Source organism: Mercenaria mercenaria, chromosome 5 (assembly GCF_021730395.1).
Source record: "Mercenaria mercenaria strain notata chromosome 5, MADL_Memer_1, whole genome shotgun sequence".
Classification (NCBI taxonomy): domain Eukaryota; kingdom Metazoa; phylum Mollusca; class Bivalvia; order Venerida; family Veneridae; genus Mercenaria; species Mercenaria mercenaria.
The window spans coordinates 41,541,884-41,568,521 of NC_069365.1; the positions used below are offsets into that span (position 1 = coordinate 41,541,884).

The window sequence follows — 26,638 nt, forward strand, 5'->3', positions numbered from 1 at the left end:
TAATTCATGGGGAGGCTTTCTTCAAAGGAATGTGACACTAATAAAACAATAGAAAAATACCCTTTGAATTAAAATCATAAAATGGTGTATGACTGTATAAATGAATGAACGATATTTAAAGAAACAATAATTATTTCCTTTATATGTAATGTGTTAATTGCTTTTAAAAGTGAAAGTATCGTCTGCTTCGACACTTCAGTTTAATATATTTTATTTCCTTTTCAAATGAACTAAAAAATAAATTGTTAACACCTATAACAAATACTGCAATAGTCACTGAACTTGATTATTTAAGGTTCGCTACACTAATCAAAATAAATAATTAGCTTTTAACTTAAGATCTCGTTATCGCAGCGCTTCGATAAAGCAATCAAAATCAAACACGGAAGTAAATTGTCTCGTTTCAGATAAAATTTAGAAGGATATTGTGTTATTTCTATGAATTAGTACATTGATAAAAATCTGAATATTGATTTGGAAAAGGTGGATAGAAGTGGGTAAGTGAATCTACATGACGTGTAAAATTACTTTTAAACATTTTAACATACTAGTTTGATTTATCATTAATTGAAATTTCGTTAGAATATTAGCTCTACTTTCGTTTTGCTATTATCAATATAAATCAGATATCCGATCAAAATATAATATTACCACAACAACAATCAAAAACAAAAACCGGTTGCATTATTTCTCTCTCTCTCTCTCTCTCTCTCTCTCTCTCTCTCTCTCTCTCTCTCTGTGTGTGTGTGTGTGTGTGTGTGTGTGTGTGTGTTTTAAATTTATTTTTTTAAGAAAAAACTTGGTACACAAACAATGTGGGTAAACTTATGTGCATAGTTACTGAACTTTTGATAACATGTGTCATTAAACAAATGATTATTAAACATTTAACTTCCTGTTTAAGACTTGCTTTCTTCCCATAAATGCTGTTTCATTAAGATATGCTCTCATTTTTAAAATTTGTTTTCTTCCCGTAAATGCTTTCTCATTTGAGATGAATCGCTCCCTCATTTAGGATTTCTTCTTCTTCCGTTATAACGACTTCAACTTCAACGCTATACTCTCCAATGCCTCTGTGGACATCAACTGGAGAGGGAACATCATGTATATATACGGAAATTTCTTCAAAAATACAGCCCCCATTCGTAAAATGCTATTTCTTGAAGCGGAGCAGTAATCTATTAGTTAACCTTTAGCCTGCTGGCGGCACGTGATTTTGCTTTTGCGACCAGCACAGACCAAGATCAGACTGCACATCCGTGCAGTCTGACCATGGTCTGCACTGTTCGCTATTCAGTCAGTAAATTTTCAGTAAACACCCCTTCGAATAACAAATGGTATTGCCCAATTGAATGATGGACCAATCCATTACAGAAATTTAGCAGGATAAGGGTTAAAGTAATGCTCGCTCAACTCTCATCAAGATCACACTCTTTTATATGTTTCCTGGTTTTCCAGGAAGCGGACTAGGAAGTAGTTCAGACAGCTAAAAACTTTAATCACAGTAGAGCTAAAATAAAGAGTATAAACTAAATGTTTATATTCATTTATGTTTCAGATCAGAATTTTACCAAAATGGTATGTATGAAAAATATTCTATTTAATTTTCAATACGAAATTGATACATTATGAATTGTTAATATTACCAACTTTACTCGAGTATAATAGTAGATTGCACATTGATAGTAAATTACTAACCAGTGACATTTTCATAGCAACGTTTTCCGATCTCAATACTAAATATGGTTTGGTAAAAAGGGCTTTGGTACACCATGACCCCAACTTCCTGCTACGATTATTAATCACCGACACACAAATAATTTCACAGGTAGTTAGGTACGTGTGTAGACTGGCAGCAAAAATATGTTGTATTTTTCATAAACCGTTATCTCGACTTCGGTACTATATATCGCTTTCAGTTTTTACTGACTATTACGCTTTACTAATTTTATTGCATTTAATTTAAACTGACTAATTCACAAAACTGATGAAAACAGAATTATTCGCACCAAATATATCTTTTTACAGTTTTTATTATACTGTCTCTTACTTTAGTACAAGGTTACTTGTTTACCCAGCTGTATCCGCAGCTAAATACTGTAAGAGCAATGTTTTCTAAAAAGAAGCAAAACTTATCTGTTCATATATTCAAATTAGTTTACCTTTAAAATACACAAAAGTTCTTACATTTTCTTCCTATATACAAGTTTTCACAGTCTAGAATCAGCGGGGATTCACAGCCATCCATACTTGTTGCGGCAATCGACTTCGGGACCACGTTCTCTGGGTGGGCTTTCTCCTTCAGGCACGAGTTCGAGTCGGACCCTATCAAGGTATCAGCCAAACAGTGGACCGGAGGTCAACTGGTTTCTTCGAAGGGTCCAACATGTGTTTTGATCAAACCGGATGGAAAGACCCTTCATTCATTCGCCTACGACGCAGAAACGAAGTATGCCGAACTTGCCGAAGAAAATAAACACAAAGACTGGTACTTCTTTAGACGGTTCAAGATGATGCTGTTTGGCAAAATTGTGAGTATATATTACACTTCATAGCAGAACAGTGCAGCCTATCTAGAGGAAACACTGTGTGTGTATATATCACATCTTTTAGCAGAACAGTACAGCCTCTCTAGTGGAAACACTGTGTGTATATATCACACTTTATAGCAGAACAGTGCAGCCTCCCTAGAGGAAAAACTGTACAGTATATATACAGTATTTCACTTTATAGTGGAACAGTGCAGCCCCTCTTGAGGAAACACTGTGTGTATATATTCCACTTTATAGTAGAACAGTGTAACCTCTCTAGAGGAAACACTGTATGTATATGTCACACTTTATAGTAGAACAGTGCAACCTTTCTTGAGAAAACAGTGTGTGTGTATATCACACTTTATAACAAAATAGTGTATGTTTATGTTACACTTTATAGTAGAACAAGAGGAAACTCTGCGTGTATATATCACACTTTATAGTAGAACAGTGCAACCTTTCTAGAGGAAACACTGTGTGTATATGTCACACTTTATAGTAGAACAGTGCAGCCTCTCTAGAGGAAACACTGAACAGTGTATATATTACCCTTTATAGTAGAACAGTGCAGACTCTCCTGAGGAAACACTGTGTGTATATATAACACTTTATAGTAGAACAGTGTAGCCTGTCTAGAGGAAACACTGTACAGTGTATATATCACACTTTATAGTAGAACAGTGTAGCCTCTCTAGAGGAAACACTGTACAGTGTATATATTACACTTTATAGTAGAACAGTGCAGCCTCTCCAGAGGAAACACTGTGTGTATATGCCGCACTTTATAGTAGAACAGTGCAGCCTCTCTAGAGGAAACACTGCTGTGTATATATTACACTTTATAGTAGGACAGTGCAGCCTCTCCTGAGGGAACACTGTATGTATATATCACACTTTATAGTAGAACAGTGCAGTCTCTATAGAGGAAACACAGTGTGTATATATCACACTTTATAGTAGAACAGTTCAGCCTTTCTAGAGGAAACACTGTACAGTGTATATATTACACTTTATAGTAGGACAGTGCAGTCTCTATAGAGGAAACACAGTGTGTATATATCACACTTTATGATTAAACAGTTCAGCCTTTCTAGAGGAAGCACAGTGTGTATATATCACACTTTATAGTAGAACAGTTCAGCCTTTTCAGAGAAAACACAGTGTGTATATATCACAATTTATAGTAAAACAGTTCAGCCTTTCTGGAGGAAACACAGTGTGTATATATCACACTTTATAGTAGAACAGAAGAGCCGTTTTAAAGGAAACACAGTGTGTATATATCACACTTGATAGTAGAACAGTTCAGTCTTTCTAGAGGAAACACAGTGTGCATATATTACACCTCATTGTAGAACAGTTTAGTCTCTCTAGAGGAACACTGTGTGTATATATCACACTTTATAGTAGAACAGTTCAGCCTCTCTAGAGGAACACTGTGTGTATATATCACATTTTATAGCAGAATATTACAACCTCTCTTGAGGAAACACTAAGTGTATATATATAACACACTTTATAGCACTCTAGAAGAAACACTTTGTATATATCACACACTTTATCATAGAACAGTGCAGCCTCTGTAGAGGAAACACTATCTGTATATAACACACTTTATCACAGAACAATGCAGCCTCTTTAGAGGAAACACTGTATGTATATGTCACACTTTATAACAGAACAGTGCAGCCACTCTAGAGGAAATACTGTATGTATATGTCACACTTTATAGTAGAACAGTGCAGCCTCTCTAGAGGAAACACTGTATGTATATATCACACTTTATAACAGAACAGTGCAGCCACTCTAGAGGAAATACTGTATGTATATGTCACACTTTATAGTAGAACAAGAGGAAACACTGCGTGTATATGTCACACTTAATAGTAGAACAGTGCAACCTCTCTAGAGGAAACACTGTGTGTATATATATCATACTTTATAACAGAACAGTGCAGCCTCTCTAGAGGAAACACTGTGAGTATATATCACACTTTATAGTACTCTAGAGGAACTACTTTATGGTAGAACGGTACAGCTCCTCTATAGCAGACGACACTGGGAAGACTGAAATGCGAAATGTGTACATGGGTTGTTATATTCTATAGTCTTATACTAATTAGGCTATATGTATAAATGATGATGACAAAGACAGAGAGGATAATGATGATGATGATAATGATGATGATGATTTCAGCTTGATATAAATCACAATTATTCATACAAATCATGATTTTCTCTGTGTGGCTTGTCGACTGAGAGCAATGTACGATCATCTTACTAACTTGACAATATTTGATTTCACCAAACATTTATAAATTATTAACGTTTTTGAGTAAAATTGTAAATTTCTTACGCACTATAAATAAACATTTCTACGAAACTGTTAATATTTTTTCCTGTCAATTTATCATTTAACACCAATGCGGATGTGAATTCCTTCTGAGCGTTGAACAATCTAGCGTATACATTATTAACTCACTCACGGTGTTCCGTTAGGCCCATTTCATAATGGTACACGCAATGCCACGACAGTACGATGGCCCGATAGTGATGACACGACAGTACGATGATGATGGAGTGGACACGCGGTTAATGGAGCGAACTAATGATAACGAAGACGTAGTATATGATGGATTGATGCTACGATAACACAGTGACGAAGACTGGATATTACTTAACATCCTCGTCAATGTGTATTTGCTCCATCACCTTCGTACTATCATATCGCCATCATCGTGTCGTGTAGTCATCATCGTTATACCGTACTGTCGTCAAATCGCGTTACGAGAGCGCGATAGACCTAACGGGCCACCGTAGTTACCATTGGGCTAGATAGTGATAATACATCAATTCATTAATACCAGGTGAAAATATATTTCAATAGAGCATAATATTATAATATCTGAATCTGGGACTCATTGTTTCATTGGACACAACCAAAATAAGTAGATATCATTTTAATGCATTATTTCTTATCTTATTGATAGACCTGAAGCATGATATAATAACAGTAAGAAAAGCATGTTAAAATAATTAAGAGCGTCCGCTTCGAGTGCGGGAGGTCGTGGGTTCGATTCCCGGCCGCGTCATACCAAAGACGTGAAAGATGGTACCAGTAGCTCCCTTGCTTGACGCTCAGCATTAAAAGGGAAACTGCCTTCTCTTCTCTCATACCCTCGTGGCGATGGATTCCATCAGGAATGAGTTGACGAGAGTGATTAACAAAAGTTGTAGAACTTGCTCCACAATCAGCCTAAAATAAATTTTGTACAAACTAAATGATTGGCTTGTGATATCATACCAGGAAGAAAAGTATGTTTAAATCATTGAGTTAAAAAATTCATAACTATGCTGAAAACATGCTTGATAAATAGAATCATTCATACATTCATATATAATACTTCCGAATCTTAGCTGAATCATAACATATTAGTGAAATTATTTTTAATACGTTACATCATAACCAGGAAAATGGTATTTCCAAATTAACAGTATTTCAGTATTGTATCATTTTATTAGCTGTTCATTAATAAAAAAATATTCAGTTATATAACACATATTTCTGAGTGATAATAAACAATAACTGAAAAATACTTTCGCTGTACAAAATCCATTTCTTGTATACCAGACTGGGGTTTCCGGTGATTTTACTGGTGCTTGGAAAACTGGCAGAGCCTTGTTACCGCCTGTACAGTTGCCCTTAAGCCGGATACTCCCATCCGCCCCTAAAACCAGTGAAAGAATCTTACAGTATTATCATATCATTGAAGGGCATACAGAGGAATATTATGCTGGACGATGCCACGGAAAAGAAACTTCCTGCTAAAACTGTCTTCTCCCTGTCTATACAGTATCTCAAAGATGACCTTTTATCTATGTCTAAACAACGACTATCCGACGGTGGTCTAAAAATTGAGGATATACATTGGGTTCTGACGGTGCCGGCGATTTGGAATGATGCCGCTAAACAGTTTATGAGGGAGGCAGCCGAAAATGTAAGTTTGATATTCGCTGTACAAAAGATCCTGTGGGATTTACGATATCACCAAAGTTGGATATTATGATATCTCCAAGCTTGTATTATATTCCTTATAACATTTATGTGGTCTGCCAATCGTAACCAGATAGTCTAAATAAGAACAGCGTAAAAATTTCCATATTTAAAATAGAAGGTTCATTAATGATTTACATATGGATTTACTGAATACAAAGCATTTCCTCCTCCACACCTTGTTTTATGTCGAGAAGATGTTAGTTTCTTGTGAAGAAGGAATCTATAAACACTGGTCGTGTGAACTTATGCCTGTTTATGGCTGAAATACTCTTGAAACAGTCATCGCATTTGTTCTCAAACCTGAAGGCAATGGTATTTTCCCATAAGACGAAAGAAATCAGTGCATATGTCAATAAAATATTCAAATTATTATCATCAATTTCGTGACCGTTTTATATCGTGCAGTAAATTGTAGTTTTAAAGCCATTTATTAGATAAAATTTAAACAGTACAGTAAACTTTTGTTTTAATTTCAAAATTAAAGTTTTAATACCTCAGCTTCTGTTTCACACAAAAACATGTAACTTACAGGCAGGTATTCCCGGAAACAACTTGACAATAGCACTAGAACCGGAAGCAGCCTCTTTGTATTGTCGTAATCTTCCGGTTGAAAGACACGTGGGTGATAAAACCATGAAATTCTCACTGGCCAAGTTCAAAGCTGGAACAAAATATCTAGTCTTAGATGCTGGAGGTAAATGTGCCTTAACTTATTGCTCTTTCAACATAAGTTGACAGGAAAGCAACAGAAATTCATAAAATTTTGTATGTAATTGTTAACTCCTGTGCCATCAGATTTATTGTGATATTCACAAAAAAAGAAGGCAATATTGACCGATACGGAAGCTGTCATGAAAATAAAGAGGGTAGATCAGCATTTTGATCAAAACTTTTTTTTTATACATAATTTAAAACTTTTTTCAATTTATCTAGCTTTGTTTTAGATCGCAATTTGACATGTGTGACATAGTGTCTTTAAACCCGAAAAAAATAGTATTGTTACATTTGTCTTTACTACATTCGGCTTTACATTGGTCATAACCTCATCGGTTGTATCTTCATTTGACTTTACATTGGTCATACATGTTTCTTCATTTGACTTTACATTGGTCATACATGTTTCTTCATTTGGCTTTACACTGGTCATATCTTCGTTTGACTTTACATTGGTCATACATGTTTCTTCATTTGGCTTTATATTGGTCATATCTTCGTTTGACTTACATGGTCATACATGTTTCTCATTTGGCTTTACATGTCATATCTTCGTTTGACTTTACATTGGTCATACTGTTTCTTCATTGGCTTACATGGTCATATCTTCGTTTGACTTTACATTGGTCATACGTGTTTCTTCATTTGGCTTTACACTGGTCATATCTTCGTTTGACTTTACATTGGTCATACGTGTTTCTTCATTTGGCTTTACACTGGTCATATCTTCGTTTGACTTTACATTGGTCATACATGTTTCTTCATTTGACTTTACACTGGTCATATCCTCGTTTGTCTTTACATTGGTCATATATGTTTCTTCATTTGGCTTTACACTGGTCATATCTTCGTTGGACTTTACATTGGTCATACATGTTTCTTCATTTGGCTTTACATTGGTCATATCTTCGTTGGACTTTACATTGGTCATACATGTTTCTTCATTTGGCTTTACATTGGTCATCCCTCGTTTGACTTTACATTGGTCATACATGTTTCTTCATTTGGCTTTATATTGGTCATATCTTCCTTTGACTTTACATTGGTCATACATGTTTCTTCATTTGGTTTTACATTAGTCACATCTTCGTTGGACTTTACATTGGTCATACATGTTTCTTCATTTGGCTTTATATTGGTTATATTTTCGTTTGACTTTACATTGGTCATATCTTCATTTTGCTTTACACTTGTCAAAACATAATTTGACTTTACATCGGTCATTACTTCATTTGACTTTTCAGCGGTCATATCTTCATTTGACTTTACATTGATCATATCTTAGTGACTTTACATTAGTCATAACTTCATTTGGCTTTACATTGGTCGTAACTTTATTTTGCTTTACATCGGTCATAACTTCATTTAGTTATTCTTTTAATTATTACAATATTCAAGTTCGCATCTAGAAATATATAACTGATCGCTAAATATCAAATAAAAGTTGGTACACTCCAGGTGGAACAGTGGACATCACTGTACATGAAGTTATGGAAGATGGAAAACTTAAGGAGCTTCATAAAGCCAGTGGTGGAGCTTGGGGAGGAACTAAAGTTGATGAAGCATTCAGACAGTTCATCATTAAACTTGTTGGTAAGACATTTTGTGACTGCAACACTTTATTACCAGAAAGAAAGAAACTATTCTGAAACACGGTTAAGCACAAAAAAAATAATTTCAATTTGCAATAGGATTTTGCCGCCACTTTGCTCAGTGGTTGAAATATTTTACCCAAGCAATCAAATGGGTTCTACATAAAACATGAACTTGATAAAATGGAAATTGAAAGGCTGTGTGAAAAGGAGTTATGTGGTTTTTCAGACTGTTACGTTTGTAGGATAACAGAAACGCTTAGAGAGATACAACTTCCATTACTTGCTTGTCTAAATGACTGGTATATCATAAGATCAAAATCTATAAAAGGTTTTTACGATGTTAAATGCAATTGTAGAAACAGTACAATCAGAGGAACAGCTGTGGACCAACTGCTTTATAAATGTTTATAATCACTTTAAACATTATCAGATAACCACTACTGCTACTTCTCATTTTCAGGTGGACCGGTCGTGAAAAAGTTTCAAGACAAACATATGGAAGACTATCTGGAAATATTTAGAGACTTTGAGATCAAGAAGAGAGATATAGGTCCGACAAGAAATGGCAAAATAACAATTCGAATGCCAATCTCTCTCATGGAATTGTTTGAACAATATACAGACGAAACACTTAAAGAAGCAATACCCCAAACAAGCTTTGCTGATCAGCTATCTATCACAGGTATGGAATTTACTCGCGAGCGGTGAACCTGTCTCATAAGTGCCGTTTGGCAGCTGTAAAAGGTCTCCCCGTACTTTGTCTCAGTGTTGTTATATCTGCTGGTCCTTTTGGATCATGGGATACATTTATTATTTTTCCATAATAGAATTCCGCTTAAGCCGATGCTTGGGGGTATTGCATCTCGGGAACAGACTCAGTCAAACCGAGTCTGCTGTTACGTTGCTTAGTTGCGTTCTATGCTTCCATGGGATCTTTTCTTACAGATTTTATTATGAAAGCATTCTGGGAAATAATTGTGCTACCTGAATCATCAAGCAGCCAAAACATATTTATTGAAAATCAGTCCAATCAATAAACGTTGATCAAAATCGAAATCTACTAAGCGATTAAACAGTAGGGGATTCATGTTGATATTAACAAGTAGTAATGTTTATATGACAGCCTAGTTTCTGCATCACTCCCCCCTCCTTTGATGCCTAGGATAAACTGCATTTTAATATTTTAGCTTCTGTTAGTTCACTCTGATAATCCTTACTGAAAATGTTTTGTGTAGCCATTTGCCCCTTAGATTTAGTGTGGCTAAGAGCCAGTCATTTTGTTTACATGTCATTCTGATATATCTGAAATACCTTCTGGTGTCCCACTTTGACTATGAGGTAAATGAGTCGAAAGACCATTTTACAAATCGTTGCAAGCTATTTGAAAGAGGTTTGCAGGTCTGTCTTGTGTTGAACCTAGTATTACACACTATACACTTACTGAACTGCTCTCCGGTCAATAGTCAAAATTATTGTCCGAAGGGTGGAGAATCAACAGTTTTGACAATTGACAGTCAAGCCTTTCAAGATGCGTTTTGTTATATGACATTAGAAGAAATTTTATTTTTTTTCTTTAAGATTTGACCAGCAACGCTTAAGTGTTGAACAATAGATCGATATATAGCACAAACTATGGACCGGTGATTTATACGAGGAGTCATATGTTATAACTACAATTCTGTCTACATACACACTTTCTTTCTATTTCTAGGCGACAAAATGCGATGTGATGCTTCAGTATTCAAGATATTTTTCCAAGAGCCAGTTGACAGTGTTATAGAACATGTAGGTAACCTCATGAGAGAGCCATCTGTAAAAGGTTGTGCGGCTATTGTGATGGTTGGAGGGTTTTCTGAATCACCAATGCTACAAGAAACTGTGAAAAAGAAGTTTCCAAGTGTAAAGGTTATTGTCCCAGATGAAGCGGGACTAGCTGTGTTGAAAGGCGCAGTGATTTATGGCCATTGTCCAAAAGTGATTGCTGAACGAATAAGTAAGTTCACTTACGGAGTGGAATGTACACAAAAGTACAAGGAAGGGCATCATCCTGAGGGCAGGAAAATAAAGAATGTAGATAACGAATATGATGTTGAAAACGTGTTTAATGTTTATGTGAAAGCTGGACAAAAGGTTAAGATAGATGAAGAATTCAAGGATACGTACAGTGTTGTGCGAGCAGATCAGAATGGAATGTCAGTCGTGTTTCATTACACCGTAAAACCTGACCCAATGTTTATTGACGAATGCGGTTGTACTACACTAGGGACAATGCAGGTTGATGTACCGGGACATGGGAAAGATAGACAAGCGGAAGTCAGCCTAAAGTTTGGTAGAACAGAAATCGAAGCAACAACGAGAGTGATTCATACAGGCAAAGTTACAACGACGAAACTTGATTTTCTAGGCTGATGACTAACTTTAACATTATACTTTATATTTTGCTTTTTATATAACTGTTCAAGTACCGATCAATATTTAGCTTGACTATTCGAAGAAAACTTAGAGTTACTGCACTCATCATTTTGTTAGCGTCGGCGTCCCTATTGGTTCAGTTTTTGTATGTAAGCTGGTATCTTAGTAACCACTGGTGAAAACATGGATCGACACTTTACCCACTAGTTCAGTAATAATCTGATTTGTAATACAAAGTTTTTGTTGTTGTGTGTTTTCGCAAAGGTATGCCTGTTTCTCGACTTACGTATTTTCTGTTATGTTTGGTAGGTAAGCTGGTATCTCAGTAACTACTTGTGGAAATTGATTAAAACAGCATACACATGTTCCATAACTCTGTTGAGCTTTTTCACAAAGTTATTACCGTTTTCGACGTAATAATGTTTGGTTAATTTTAAAGTATGTTGGTATTTTAGTAACCACTGTAGAGAATGAATTAAAACATTACACATTTATTTGTCGTGTAGACGCGTGTTTCATAACTATTTTCGCATTTTTTTCACAGAGTTATCTCCTTTTTTGATTTACTAGCTTTTAACAACACGTTTTTGTGTATAAGCTGGCATCCAAGGTTCCATAAAATGTTTTGCGTTATGTCTCCATTTTCGACTCTGCATTTTGAGGTCAAGCATTACTTACATTTGAACAACATCGTTGATCCTTATTGTATGTAAACTGTATTTAGCTTCACAAGAGAGGCAAGTTCCATTACCCTCACTTCTTACTTACATTTAAAAAACATCGGTGACCCTTTTTGTACTTGTTTATGTCATTGCAACCATTCATTCAATATTATTGCGACAAGGTGTTTAGATGGTCGAGTTAATGTAGAATCATGTTTGGTTACCATTTATGTTCTGGTTTGGTTTTATTTTTCGCATTTGATTAGCTCATCTGTTTTTTGGAAAAAAGGATAGGTTATTGTCATCACTCGATCGGCGTCGGCGTCGGCGTTGCCTGGTTTAGTTTTAGGTCAGCTTTTCTCCTAAACTATCAAAGCTATTGCTTTAAAACTTGCAACACTTGTTCACCATCAATTGCTGACTCTGTAGAGCAAGAAACATAACTCCATCCTGCTTTTTGCAAGAATTATGGCCTCTTTTGGACTTAGAAAATATCAGATTTCTTGGTTAAGTTTTATGTTTAGGTTAACTATTCTCCTAAACTATCAAAGATATTGCTTTGAAACTTGCAACACTTGTTCACCATCAATAGCTGACTCTGTACAACAAGAAACATAACTCCATCTTGCTTTTTGAAAAAAAGATGAGTTATTGTCATCACTTGGTCGGCGTCGGCGTCGGCGTCTGCGTCGGCGTTGCCTGGTTAAGTTTTATGTTTAGGTCAGCTTTTCTCCTAAACTATCCAAGCTATTGTTTTAAAACTTGAAACACTTGTTCACTAGCTGACTCTATACAGCAAGAAACATAACTCCATCCTCCTTTTTGCAAGAATTATTGGTGTTGCTGGAATAAAATAAAATCGCTACATAATTTTGGTAAAATTTCATAAGTGAAATAAGTTCAAATAACATTTTGACGCGAAGTCGTTTCAATTATAGACTGACGTTAAAACTTCAACATTCAGCAGAAAAAAGCTAACATGTGATAAAACATGAATAGGAAACTTGTGTCTATCCACACTGAATTTATCAAACTCTTTGAATAACAAAAGATAAAGTACTCGACAGAACCTCGCAATTCCTCCTTAAATAAATCCAATATGTAATACTATCTGTAACTTTTTGTGTTAAGTCACGTCGTATTTGTGAAAAAGAAAATAATTTTCGTTGTGTTTTACCTGTAAATCGTTTTTTTTTGTTGTTTTTTTAAACAAATGCGACTTTAAAGTCTGTAAATTTTGTAATCCTGAATAAAGAGCATTTAAATTGTATATTGTTCTTTCTTGCATATAGTTTTACGGTGGACGTTTTTCTTTTGCCGGTGATTAGCCGGGGATTGTACGAACGCAGATGTCGATCTTTGACTCTGGTAAGACGCTTGTCTTCGAACGCGAGTTCGAGCACCCTCTCCGCCAACTAAAACTATCTGCATACATTTACGTCTACTGTTATTCCATGAACATTTTCAAATTTTACAACTTGGTTCTCCGTATTTTTGTATGACAGAAATTGATACAGTACGATAGCTTTCTTCAGTTCATATTCGTGTCCTACGTCTTTAGCATAAATATTCTGATGTGTGAAACAGGCTAAAAAAATCTTCCAGTAATACTTTCAGCATAGTGACCTTAGTATAACGCTATTATAAGTTGATAAATTCTTTCGGTTACAAGTGATAGTGTATGAGTCATGCGAGACTCAAAAACGCAATTATTTATTCAAACAAGCGTTTTGTTAATTTATACTTTATATTATTCTATCTGAAAGATAGAATAAATATCATATATAGATAAATATTACTCAGCATTTTATGTTAATCGAACCATGCCTTCTTTTGTTTGTTTACTGATACCATAACATCAAAATATACAGTATACCATTACCATATAATTATACGTAATTACTATAATTATGTATTAATATACGGTATATATTTTGAACCTTAGAGAACTTCATAAAAGCTATAGTTTCCCCTTTCATCTCAATGCGTTTACTTTATTAATCTTAAATTTTATTTGTACAAAAAGGACATAACTTAGCTGTAGGTATTTATTATCGGTAAATGACAATGAATAAAAGGTAATATTGAATTTCTTACAGGGCATTTCAATTTCCTTGGGTGGCTTGATAATGGAGTATTAACCCTTCTCATACTGGACAGGATTGATTCTGTCCTTGCGACCAGTGTAGATCATGATCAGCCTGCACATCCGTGCAGTCTGATCATGATCAGCACTGTTCGCTATCAGTCAGTAAATTTTCATTGAACACCCCTTCGAATAATGAATGATACTGTCCAAATTGAATGATGGACCATTCCATTTTAGAAACTTAGCAAGGTAAGGGTTAAAGGAGATCTTCAAACAACTTACGGTGAAAGTACATACAGCAATAGTACCCTGTATATTACATCTGAAAACGCCTAATCACGTGTCTGTGGAGAAATTGTTTAATAAAGTAAAGTTGTACTATCGGATACATAATAAAAATTGGTATGTCAGTTTCAAGCTTTTGCTATATAAACCATAACACAATTTGAAGTAGCTGGATGGGCTGTTTTGTTTTACCCATATACTGACAAAATGCTCCTTTTGCAACTAATCATAATGGTGTAACATATAAGACTTGATACATTTATTCGTGCTTTCTGTTCCTTATCGATGTATTTATATTCTACTTTATTCCAAAACATCTACTTATATTTAAATATTAGAGTATGTTTTAAGTTTGAGAGTATTACAAGCTGATATAATCTGTCAAAGTTGTGAATTTACTTGTTATCCGTTGAAGACGTTAAATCCCATTAGACATGTATATAACAATGGTATCTCCCGGATCATTACAACAATCTGTGTCTTAAATCAATGATAAATCAATCAAGCGCTTGTCTATGATCGGTCACATGGAATCGATATTTTGAACAGACGATACCGCAGATCTCTTGAAAATTTGCAAGTCTTAAGTGTATATTTAAACAAATCGACAACAAGAGATAGTAAAACCGTAAACGTTGGATATATTCAACATCTGGAAAAATGGTAAGACTTTTTTTCTTTTGTTCTGATTTTAGGTCACATCTATGGTTATTTTCAAATAATGCTATTGCATGTTTTCTAAACAAATGTCATAGTTTACAAAATTATCGGAAGTCCATGTTTTGACGACAGATTAAATTTTCTGTTAAACGTTTCGGTCTTTCTTTAAAAGGGTTGATATTACCAAAAACTTCAAGTGTACATTTTCTTTTCAACAAAAGAAATACGTTGATACTCGTCAAAAATGTAAAATGCAATTGAATCTGCCGTAGCGGTCACCTGCTTTTAACCCGGCAGTAAGTGATATGTTGCTCTAAATTCCACCCGACTTAAGCAGCCATCTGTCTCTAGCAGTCACTCCTTTGACTTGCTGCTTAATATAGGTTTGTTATGATAACCGTTAAACAAACAGAAAAGAACAATTCAAAATTACACACGGTTAGAGCTTCTATAATCGACTGTAGAACTTTAAAAGAAAACGCGCCTATATGGTTAACGATTAAAATCTCTACTGTTATAGTGTAATATTTTGATCATAAGACAGCATTGTTGTATATAAAATTCTTTAAGTATGTCACACTATAAAGAGTAAAGTATAGTACTCATACAATTACTAACACTATGATAAGATATCCGTGCATGGGTGCTGCATGGCACACAAAAGAAATAGGAAAGCTACTGCAGTTGGAGCGTTTTCTGTTCTTGGCACTATCCTCAAACTAAAATTACTGACAATCTTCTGGAAGCGTGGCCCATATGAGCCGCGCCATGAGAGAACCAACATAGTGCGTTTGCGACCAGCATGGATCCAGACCAGCCTGCGCATCCGCGTAGTCTGGTCAGGATCCATGCTGTTCGCTTTCAAAGCCTATTGCAATTAGAGAAACCGTTAGCGAACAGCATGGATTCTGACCAGACTGCGCGGATGCGCAGGCCGGTCTGGATCCATGCTGGTCGCAAATGCACTATGTTGGTTCTCTCATGGCGCGGCCTATATGCGTTTCCAGTGGCGACTATAAATAAACATACACACAAACAAGCAGAAGCAGTGGTCCAGGAGTAACACTGTCTCACTACGAAACCAGGGGTTGTGAGTTTGAGCACAGCTTCTCCAGATGAAGATAATACCAATTCATGGATAGGTGTTTGCACCTGGTTCGTTATAGAACGTTATGGAAGCTTCTAGAATTGAAGCGTCTTCTGTATCTTGCACTGTCCCCCAGTTACATTACTAACAATGTGTTAATTTAAGGAGTAGCCAACACTAATTACCAGTGGCCTTTAAATAAAGCAACCAATACGGGATATCATCAGAATTGTTACAATATGTTACAGTTTTAGTTTTACTCTGAAGTAAATCACAAAATACATTTAATCATATGCATTCTCTTTTTAAACGATTCAATTTTAAGAATGTGCGAAACATCTGAAACATGAATGACGTTCCTAAGGTGACGTCACCATTCTACAAATTAATGGCATTAATATGGTTTACAGAACTTTAAAAGACCAATCTAGGATCATGTACCATACGCAAAATCAATATCACTGATCTGTAAGAATACTAATTAATATTTAAATGTAAGACATTTCTGTATTCCAGAGTGAGGTCGCAGACGAACAATATCAGGGTGAGGTCAATGCAGACGAACAAACTCAGAGTACGATATCGGACGATCAGGTTCATGGTAAGTCCGATCACCGCTTAATTCATATCAGAAATGCTTCTTGTTTTTGGTTCATGATTACTATGTGCTTTCACGCCCTCTATCGTGAATTTTAGTCCATAACACTGTAATGCATGAAACAGATAAAACAGTCAATTATTATATTCTGACAGTTCTGGAAGGGACTTTTGAACTAAGTAAAAATCGAAATTAATACTTACACTGTAATATTGTCAAATATCAAACCAAATTGAAATTTGTTTCTTAAGATAAAAAGTAATTTTCTTTTTGCCATGATTTTCTGCCTTATGAAGAAATTCATTTATTTGTAAGTTTTATATATCAATGTGAATTGTATTTGTATTGTGACATTTTAGAACTGGCTTGATTTCGTAAAAAGGCGTTTGTTGAAAATCTGACACATATATATTCCTACACGTTCAAGAAATTTGACACACGTACTATTGGTAACATGAAAGATATTACCAAATATTGATGGAACGTCAGTAGTCTTGCGGTCAATTTCTTTAGGTGCCCTAAAACAGAATTCTGTTATACATACCAGGTACATTTTGCCTGAATTTTTCATAAACTTAGTAGAACTTTAACTGTTAATTGATGATTGATTGGTGATTAGCTGCGTAATATTTTTTTCAGAAAAGATGGAATATCAGAACTTTGGTAATTTTCACAGCGAGCCAACATTTGATAGTTGCTTCGTCAATAAAATTTTGTTTCTATGGCAAAGTCCATGTGGACAAACCTTGATATTTAGTCTGCTAAGCAAAGCTGAAAAACAACAATTACTACTGTGGAAGCAGACATACAGACACTACTAATGTTTTGAGTAACGTATTGTCTTTGCAAGAAAAATGAAATCAGTATATTTTCGTAATAAAGTCATATTTTGCTTTTCGAACACTTAATGAACATTAAAAAAATATCAGTACACGAGATACTTTCATCAAGTGCTAAGGTATTTTGAGGACATACGTACAAATATGAGCCGTGCCATGAGAAAACCAACATAGTGGCTTTGCGACCAGCATGGATCCAGACCAGCCTGCGCATCCGCGCAGTCTGGTCAGGATCCATGCTGTTCGCTAACAGTTTCTCCAATTCCAATAGGCTTTAAAAGCGAACAGCATGGATCCTGACCAGACTGCGCGGATGCGCAGGCTGGTCTGGATCCATGCTGGTCGCACACCCACTATGTTGGTTTTCCCATGGCACGGCTCATATGTTATTTACGTTACTTCGGTTTACTTACAATACGTTAACTGCATTACAAAGCTCGATAGCTACATTATTAGTCCTCCACCTCTGATAATTCATGTGGGGAAGTTGGCAGTTACTTGCGGAGAACAGGTTTGTACTGGTACAGAACCCAGGAACACTGGTTAGGTTAACTGCCCGACGTTACATGACTGAAATACTGTTGAAAAACGGCGTTAAACCCAAAACAAACAAACAAACAAACATTATAGTATCTGTTTCAAGTACGTACAACGACATACCTAATACCTTATTATTACATTTGTTAACAATTAAAGCATCTCGTACAGGAATTAATTTTATTTAGATACAAGTAAAACCAATAAGGAGTAACGTAAATTACTAAATTTGCAAATATCTAGTTCTCTTTTACATATCTTCAATTTCGTTAATGCAAGTAAATTTAACGTTTAATATATCTAACAATAGCATTACCCCTTGAGCTGAGGGAACAGTGTCCATTCAAATTTAAAGACACTAATTCAGGTAACGTTCACATTAGATGAAACAATTCTTTCATATACGTAGTTCAACTATTAAAAACAACAACAACAACAAAAAAAAAAAAAAAAAAAAAAAAAAACCAACAAAAAAAAACATAGATATATGGGTCTCAAATTTTTCCTGATGGGGCAAAATACGGCAGAAGCAATAATAAAAGTGTTCCGTCTAATGGCCATTTTCTTGCCAAATTGCCTTAATAAATCATTTCGAATATTCTATGCTCGGCATCACTTTGGTTGTAAGATCAACAAACTGTAACTTTTCTTCTAAATGATATAGTTATGGTATTTTTTGTTCTGATTCTTTATTATGCAGTCATCAACTTACACTCTTTTCATTGGCTAAAAATGTAAAATTACACTACCTGTCTTGAATGCAATGACATTTAATAACATTAAACCAAATTCGAAAATCTCAATTACTAATAAAATTGTACAGCCAAATCTGTCTGTAAAGTTCACTCTAAAGAAAATAAAAATGCTGCCTTTGTTGACAAGTGGTCTCTCAACAAAAGTACTTTTTTATGGTTAAAAGAGAAGGTGAAATAGTGACCTTAATAAGCAGGCTTTAAAGTATTAGCATTCATCCAGAGGTGATGTGTAGCACAGGTTTGATTATATATACATTGCAGAATTTCTAAAATAGTTGGAGTTTATTCCTTTATGCAAATTCTGAAAAAGAAAAAAAATTCTGACCAATTAACTGACAATGAGTGTATAACTACTTTTTCAACATACATGTAGTTAGTCTTTATCTGGGTCTCATCAGTGAATCACATATCATATAGGTATACACTTACTTAAAACAAACATAGGTATCACGGAATACATTGCTGTTCAATTTATGACTTATAAAAAGAAATGTCCACATTGCACACTGCAAATATTATAAAAGAAAGTAAATTTATGGTAGATATATCCAATTTGTTGGCATTTATCTGTTCATCATAATGTAGTGAAACATTGCTTGTGTCATGCATATTTTATGGAAAATAAGTAAAGTGACTTCCGGAATGCTATGTTGTTGACATTTGTTATGAATATATCATTCATGTTTGCTATAAGTGCCTTTGTAAGTCTTCTTCAAAGTTAACCAGTATCAAGTTTTACAGAACTACCCCAAAAACACATCTTACTATAATTGATAATAGACGTCACCGATTATCAATAAACTCTACGAAAACATTTTTGGAGATATTTTATAAGTTGGACATACTTTATTATTAAAATATAGAAATCTTGTAGACATTATGTTAGCAATGGAAAATAAAACCTACAGTTGTATAAGAAAATCCTTTGGAATTTTAGATCGCAAGCAAGCAAAACAATAATAATCTCGTTTTGACAGAGAGCTAACATTTTGTTACCTCGGCAAGTATTTTTCCTGATGTGCACGAGTACTCGCAACAATTCTGGTAAACCTATTATTGTTCTTAGCGCTTATATGTGGAGATCTGCGGAAAACACGTGGTTCCAGGAGCTAGGCACACTATCTGGTTGTTTTACTTAATTGCCTATCAGTTATGCTTAAAAGTCATATTAATCAAAAAAGTAAGTTGTGATATGTTGAATGGTCAGCTCAGACTACAGATTTTTGTCCTTGGTATCCAGGTATGATAGATAATGTCTTTATTTGTAATAAGCCATTTATGGCCCTTGCACAAAGCATCAATAATAATATCAAATAAAACACAATGATAATATGACAGATCACATCATGTAAATAAAGCTAACATTACACAGGTAAGCAAATGTACAAAACTTAGTAGCAGGCATTTAATGTAGCAATAAAATCTTTTAGCCCTTGCGCTAGGTACCACAAAGCATAAAACTCGCAGACATCTTAGACAAGGAAATGAGAAAAATCCCCATTGCGTATAAATTAAACAAAATAAGAATATCATGTGAATATTGTAAAGTTATACATAGTCGAGACAGGCCATACTACGTATTCTTTTTGTAATTTTCTTAAATTTGACCACCGATTCAAAAACCTAACATCTTGATTTTTCAATACTACATCTATAATATCTTTTTCATTTTTTTTTTACAAACCAAATGTACTGTGTAGTATGTGTAATAGAACGACCCGCTGAAAATTTTTGCCCTTGGCCTGTAAAGAAGTTGTGTACATTTATTTGAATCATCTTTCTACTTTATTTGTAAACAGAGATTTTCACCTCTTTTGACACGGATGGTTCTGGTAAACTGAGCATGACTGAGTTGGGTAATGCTCTTTGTCTACTGGGTATAGATCTAACGGATGAGGAACTAACAGGCACCTACCACATTGACGGTAACTTTTTAGTTTAACCATACCTCAACTGAATATCTACACTGAAGGTATTTTTAAAGTTTGGATTTTTCTGTCCTGGTTGCCCATCCAGGATTAAGGTTTTTCTAGTGTATTTACAATTTGATTAACATAAGAACAAATGGAGTTAATTTCTCACAGATTTGCATTGTCAGTTATATGTTAAGCTGAAGTTCATTTGTATTATTACCTCGCATGAATTCCGAAACTGCCTACAATTTTAAAACGTGCCTTTTGAATAAGATATTTGAAACGCCATGGAAATATAAAATTAGAAATTTTATTGAAATTGAAAGACACAGCCTTTTGAATAAAAATACAAAAAATACAAAGATTTATAAGAGACAATAAATTTGCACTTCTAACAGGGATCTAACTCTATGTAAGGAACCGATTTGCCCCTTTAATGAATCTGTAGCAGAGCACAATGTACATGTATTTGAAAAGTAAAAACTGTCACATAAAATGTTGCTTAAATGAGAGTTACCGCTTTTGAAATTTCCATAGAACAACATTCAGTTTTTAAATACTGCACCATCAAGGTGATACATTTTTGAAAACACTTGGTAGGGAAGTATTCGATTGAACAACCAAAGATTTGATAAGGAGACTGATCTAACTTTTGTCACCGGAACTGAATAGATGTTCTTGCATGCCAGACAGAATGTTCTCGTGATTTTAAAATCTCATCTCACACACCAGCGTGTAAGATGATTCACGCGCTTAAATTTATGAATGAATGTGTAAATTCATATGCTACTATAATAAGATAGTGCTTAAGTTCTTTTTTGTTTCTTCTATCAATTGAAGAATGCGTCATGCAAGAAAAAGAATATGTCACTAGTTGAAGGCGCGAATGGAAATATCTCGGGTAACTGTTTCGCGGTAACTCGACATAGCCTCGTTAGCGCCAAAACAATTATCCTCGAGCCTAGATTCTTATGATATAACTCTATTCTAAAAGTAGCACATCCATATTTTATGCCTAAAGGAAATGAAATACTTACAAGAAGGTCATATATCATTCATTCATCTTTAGACGATCCAGAATCTTTGACAGAAGAGGAGTTTGCTTTGTACATTCGAGAAAGAATAGGAAATATCGACTTCCGAAAACGATGTGAAGACTGTCTACGCGAGTTTGACGAGGATGGGTCAGGTAACAGCAGCAAAGCAAACGCGTTTGCTGTATTTATTGTCGTTTATTTATCTTTAAGTTTCATAGATATAAAATATCATTTACAGGAAATTACTGATGGATTCACAGTATATAAAGGATGTAAAGAATGTTCTATCCAGTTTAGGACACAGCTCCATTATTTCACTGAGATCTAGGTGTTCTGTCTCTTAGATTTAAAGTAACATCGCCATAGTTAAAGCCATAGGTCGCCGAACTTCTGTGAGACAACTGAATGGCTTACTCACTTGAACAATCATATTAAATCCAGCGAGGCTACGAACCTAAAACGGTGAGAGGCAGGTAACTTGAAGTCAGCGACCTTGACCACTTAGTCACGGGAAGCACCTACTGAAATTTCCTGACTTTAGTTGAAAGAATTATAACCAACAAAACACTATGAAATCAACCAAATTTCTGTAGCAACGATATCTTAACATATTGCCATTTGATGTGACTGAAGAATTATGTCTGTCTCACTTCCCATGTTTTTCTATGCCGGCCGGTTACTAAATTGAATATAAAGGACTATTTTAAATTATCTAACCGTTTTGATAAACTCATGATGACCAGCTGCATAACTAGACCTACACCCATAGATTGTTAATCGGATCTTAAATCATTTATAGATACAGATAAATCAAAATGGCACCTTTTTCTACATTATACATGTATATAGCAGAAAGTTTGTGTTCCGTTGAGCTGAGAAGGCTGTTTTAACCTTTAGCCTGCCGGCGGCAAGTGATACTACCTTTATGACCAAGACACGTCCGTGCAGGCTGATCATGGTCTTCGCTGTTCAGTCATTAAATTTTTACTGAACACCCCTTCAAACAATAAATGGTACTGTTCAAATTAAATGATGGACCAGTCCATTTTAAGAAATTTAGCAGTCTAAAGGTTGAATTGCTTTTCATATCTATATTTATGTCATATGACTTTTTGTCTGTCTGTTTCAGGTTTGTTGAGCAGAGATACTTTGAAGACAATCCTTACACAGCGGGGCTCTTATCCAATGAGCGATGAAGATGCAGAAGCCCTTTTGGATGAATGTGACGCCAATGCCGACGGTTACTTTAATGTTACAGGTAACATTATTTAAAGGGAAGGCAATGTTGTTCAATTGTTCAGTTGTATCAGATATGTATACAGATCTGGCATAAAATGTTGGTGTTAGAACCAATAACGGAAATAATGCATGTTTAGTTTATTCTAGCATAAAACTGCTGTTATTGTCACTTTTCGGGGGTGTTTTAGCAGGAGAGAAAACAGAGAGATTCTCGCGCTCACGTGCTGTTATAACACCTTTTCATATTTGCGCGTTTTGTGGCAAAACGTAAACGTATTACAGCCCCAAAACAAAACAACCAATACTTATAATTTTCAAATAGTTTTTTTAATATTCATAAACTCGTGAATTTTAGAAATGGCAGACTTGATGTACAATATACCTAAGGGTCACGAAGGCGAAGAGAGCCAGGCGATAGAAAATGTGTAAACAGGAGAAGGAACCAAATTCAAAAACAACAAGAACAACAACAACAACAACAACAAAAAAAACAACATAAACGAAATAACACTATTCACCAAGAAGAAATAACTACAGCAAACGCTCATATTATTCAGATACTCACGTGCAATATTTTTGACAAAAATGTAATGAACTTTTGAATGTGCGCATGTCCAGCTGGAAGCTTTCAACAATATTCACTCTTTTTGAATCTATTCTCATAATCATGCATGTTTCGATTCAATGAAGTACATATTTCGCTATCATTCTGCTATTAAAGCATGCATTCTTTCACTTTCAGTACAGGTTGTTTCTATTTTTTAACATCAAGTAAATGGGGAGAGGGGGGATTGGACGTATTTTACTGTTTGTTGATGCTTGTGTTAGAAAAGTGTTGTTTGTATATGAAATGGCGATATTTGTTTACTTTTTGATACACATGAAAACAATTTATATGTGATAAATGTGTGTTTAATTTTAAGCTCTTACAAATGATAATACCCATTTGCTGACCACATAAATTATCTTCCGGCGGTTCTTGGACTGTCCAGTTTATCTTAGTCTGTTAAAGGTATTGAAAGTACGGTGCTATTCCAAACTGACGTAAAAAGTGTAAGCAACTATGAATTTGATTTATTTACGAGACATCTGTATGTTTAGTCGAATGCAAAACAGTACAATGTAAATAAATAAAAAATGTTGAACCTCCCCTTACAAAAAATCTTGTATAAGTTATATTTTGTTGTTTCATATTAACTACATGACATTTTTGTTGTATGATTGTTCTACCGAGATAAAGTATATATAACGTTGAGTTATAAGACATTTTTGCAATGTGATATATTTACCTTACAACAAGAAAGACAGTAGAAATAGATCGGTTCAAACAAGCTGTACAATCTTGTGTTATTTGACTTGTCAGTTTTAGATAAACCATTTTATTTTATCGTTTATGCATCAATATCATATTTTCATATACCTACATAATCATATATAAACCGTTTAGATAAAAACACGTTATTACTTCGAACGCATTTTGGCAATAAAGTTTCATACGTTATATATTTCTCTATGCAAGTCTTGATTTCTAGAATGTTCGTACGTGCTCAAGCATGCAAAGAAGGTTTGTAGTTCTACCCAGGTGCCATTCTGCTTATGACGCACTCCATCATTATATATCTAATTCAGCTTCGCAATATAGCAATAGTATGGCAGCGGCTTAGAGCAAACAGAGAGATTTAAAGTCCTACATACGACTTAGTATCTCAAACATATGACTTAGTATCTCCTACGTAGGACTTAGTATCTCCTACGTAGGACATAGTATCTCATAGGATACTAACTCCTACGTAGGAGATACTATGCCCTACGTAGGAGACACTTACCCCTACGTAGTACTTGATATCTCCTATGAAGGAGATACTAAGTCCTACGTATGAGATACTAAGTCCTACGTATGAGATACTAAGTCCTACGTATGAGGTACTAAGTCCTACGTAGGAGATACTAAGTCCTACGTATGAGGTACTAAGTCCTACGTAGGAGATACTAAGTCCTACGTATGAGGTACTAAGTCCTACGTATGAGGTACTAAGTCCTAGGTATGAGATACTAAGTCCTACGTATGAGATACTAAGTCCTACGTATGAGATACTAAGTCCTACGTAGGAGATACTAAGTCCTACGTAGGAGGTACTAAGTCCTACGTATGAGGTACTAAGTCCTACGTATGAGATACTAAGTCCTACGTATGAGATACTAAGTCCTACGTAGGATATAGCAAGGTACTAGTAATGATGAGCTGTTTGATGAAGAGTGGATAAAAGAACTATTATAAGACTATTGTAATAAAAGAAACGATACCAGGAGATCAGTAATTTGTTATAACTGGATTTAGGACTAACATATTTAAGTAAACAGATATGCTTGTGCCCACCCATCTCCGACTGAAGATGTCAAGATTTCAGGTAGGGAAGCTGTTCCAGAAACGATTCTTATATGCCTATTGTATCTGCCCGTCGGGAAAATAATTACTTTGCTTTGTGTAAAGGTTGACGTAAAATTTTGAAGTATCAAGGTAAGAAAAGGCCAGCAAAAATTAAATGATCAGATCGCCCTAGTAACCGCAATGATATCCACGACTCGTTCTTAATATTCTTGGTAGTTCTTAAAAAAACATGATTCCATCGTACAGAAGCGTTCTTTTGTTCCTTGTTCAAGGAATGAAAACTTATGCAAGCGTTTCTTACGCAACGTTAAACGAGTGTTTCCATGACACAATAGCAGTGGCGATTATCAAATACCCTAATGGGGCATAAGTTGCACGCACGTGCTAGTTTCATTTCCCTAATAAGTACTGTGTTTTACTGGTTCGAATCCAGATACAAACTACTCATTTTCCTCTTTCCGAAATTTTGCCAAAACAATAGCTAGGCTTGAAATTTCATCTTGAATGGTAGTAATTGTACGTATACCTACTGACAAGTTTCAAATTGGTTGTGGCAACCCTTGATGCCGTGGTTTCTTGTTCTATGTTTAACGTAAGGATGATTAAAAAAATCAGTTTGAAACATGTGTATATACCACGAGGATCCTCGATCAGTCACCTTCGCTACCTGACATCCTTTTGGCCCGTTGCTCTGTCGATATTTCCCCTTTTTGGCGTTGTGTGGCAACAATGACGGAACGAAACATGCTCTACGATAAAAAAATACCGATTTCTCCCGCCGAAATGGAGCCTTCAGATGGGGGGAGGGATAAGACAACAACAGGACGATGAAACGCCAAACTAGAAAACTTTATCAGTCGTTTTGTCAATCTGGCTGAGGTGACAGAGCAACAGAATGAAAGGACGCCATATTGTGAAAACTTCCTTTATCGAGGGTGATATACAGATATTTTGTTTCGTTCTGTCGTTGTGAACCCCCGAGGAAATGGGGAAAACAAATTGAATGTTGTTTTATTAACTTCAACTGTCCATTCAGCGGTTTGGCTCAATATTTCGAGAGGGCATCTATTGTTTTTGCAGCGTCGTCCGTCCTTACGTATGTCCGTCCATGTATCTGTCCGTCAAAAATCGTGTCCAAACCCCATCTCCATTACCTCATCGGGAGTACAGAATTCATGTCCGTACGAGCCAGCACATGGCCAAAGTCACAGACGAGTTCAAAGATTCGAACACTTG

General features: G+C 35.2%; 2 protein-coding genes across 2 annotated transcripts; both read left to right on the forward strand.

Moving 5' to 3' along the window:
- The first annotated feature begins 328 nt into the window (after nucleotides 1-328).
- LOC123557005 (heat shock 70 kDa protein 12A-like) lies at nucleotides 329-13,244 on the forward strand. Its single transcript, XM_045348171.2, has 8 exons — nucleotides 329-497; nucleotides 1,559-1,578; nucleotides 2,208-2,531; nucleotides 6,308-6,532; nucleotides 7,123-7,285; nucleotides 8,764-8,898; nucleotides 9,361-9,582; nucleotides 10,612-13,244. Exons 2-8 carry the CDS (start codon nucleotides 1,576-1,578, stop codon nucleotides 11,307-11,309), a joined length of 1,770 nt encoding a protein of 589 aa, XP_045204106.2. The 5' UTR covers nucleotides 329-497; nucleotides 1,559-1,575; the 3' UTR covers nucleotides 11,310-13,244.
- Nucleotides 13,245-14,859: 1,615 nt separating this feature from the next.
- Nucleotides 14,860-24,526, forward strand: LOC123558924 (calmodulin-like). The gene is made up of 6 exons (XM_053543316.1): nucleotides 14,860-15,011; nucleotides 16,612-16,696; nucleotides 20,624-20,749; nucleotides 21,807-21,926; nucleotides 22,904-23,032; nucleotides 23,369-24,526. Exons 1-6 carry the CDS (start codon nucleotides 15,009-15,011, stop codon nucleotides 23,440-23,442), a joined length of 537 nt encoding a protein of 178 aa, XP_053399291.1. The 5' UTR covers nucleotides 14,860-15,008; the 3' UTR covers nucleotides 23,443-24,526.
- The last annotated feature ends 2,112 nt before the right edge of the window (nucleotides 24,527-26,638 follow it).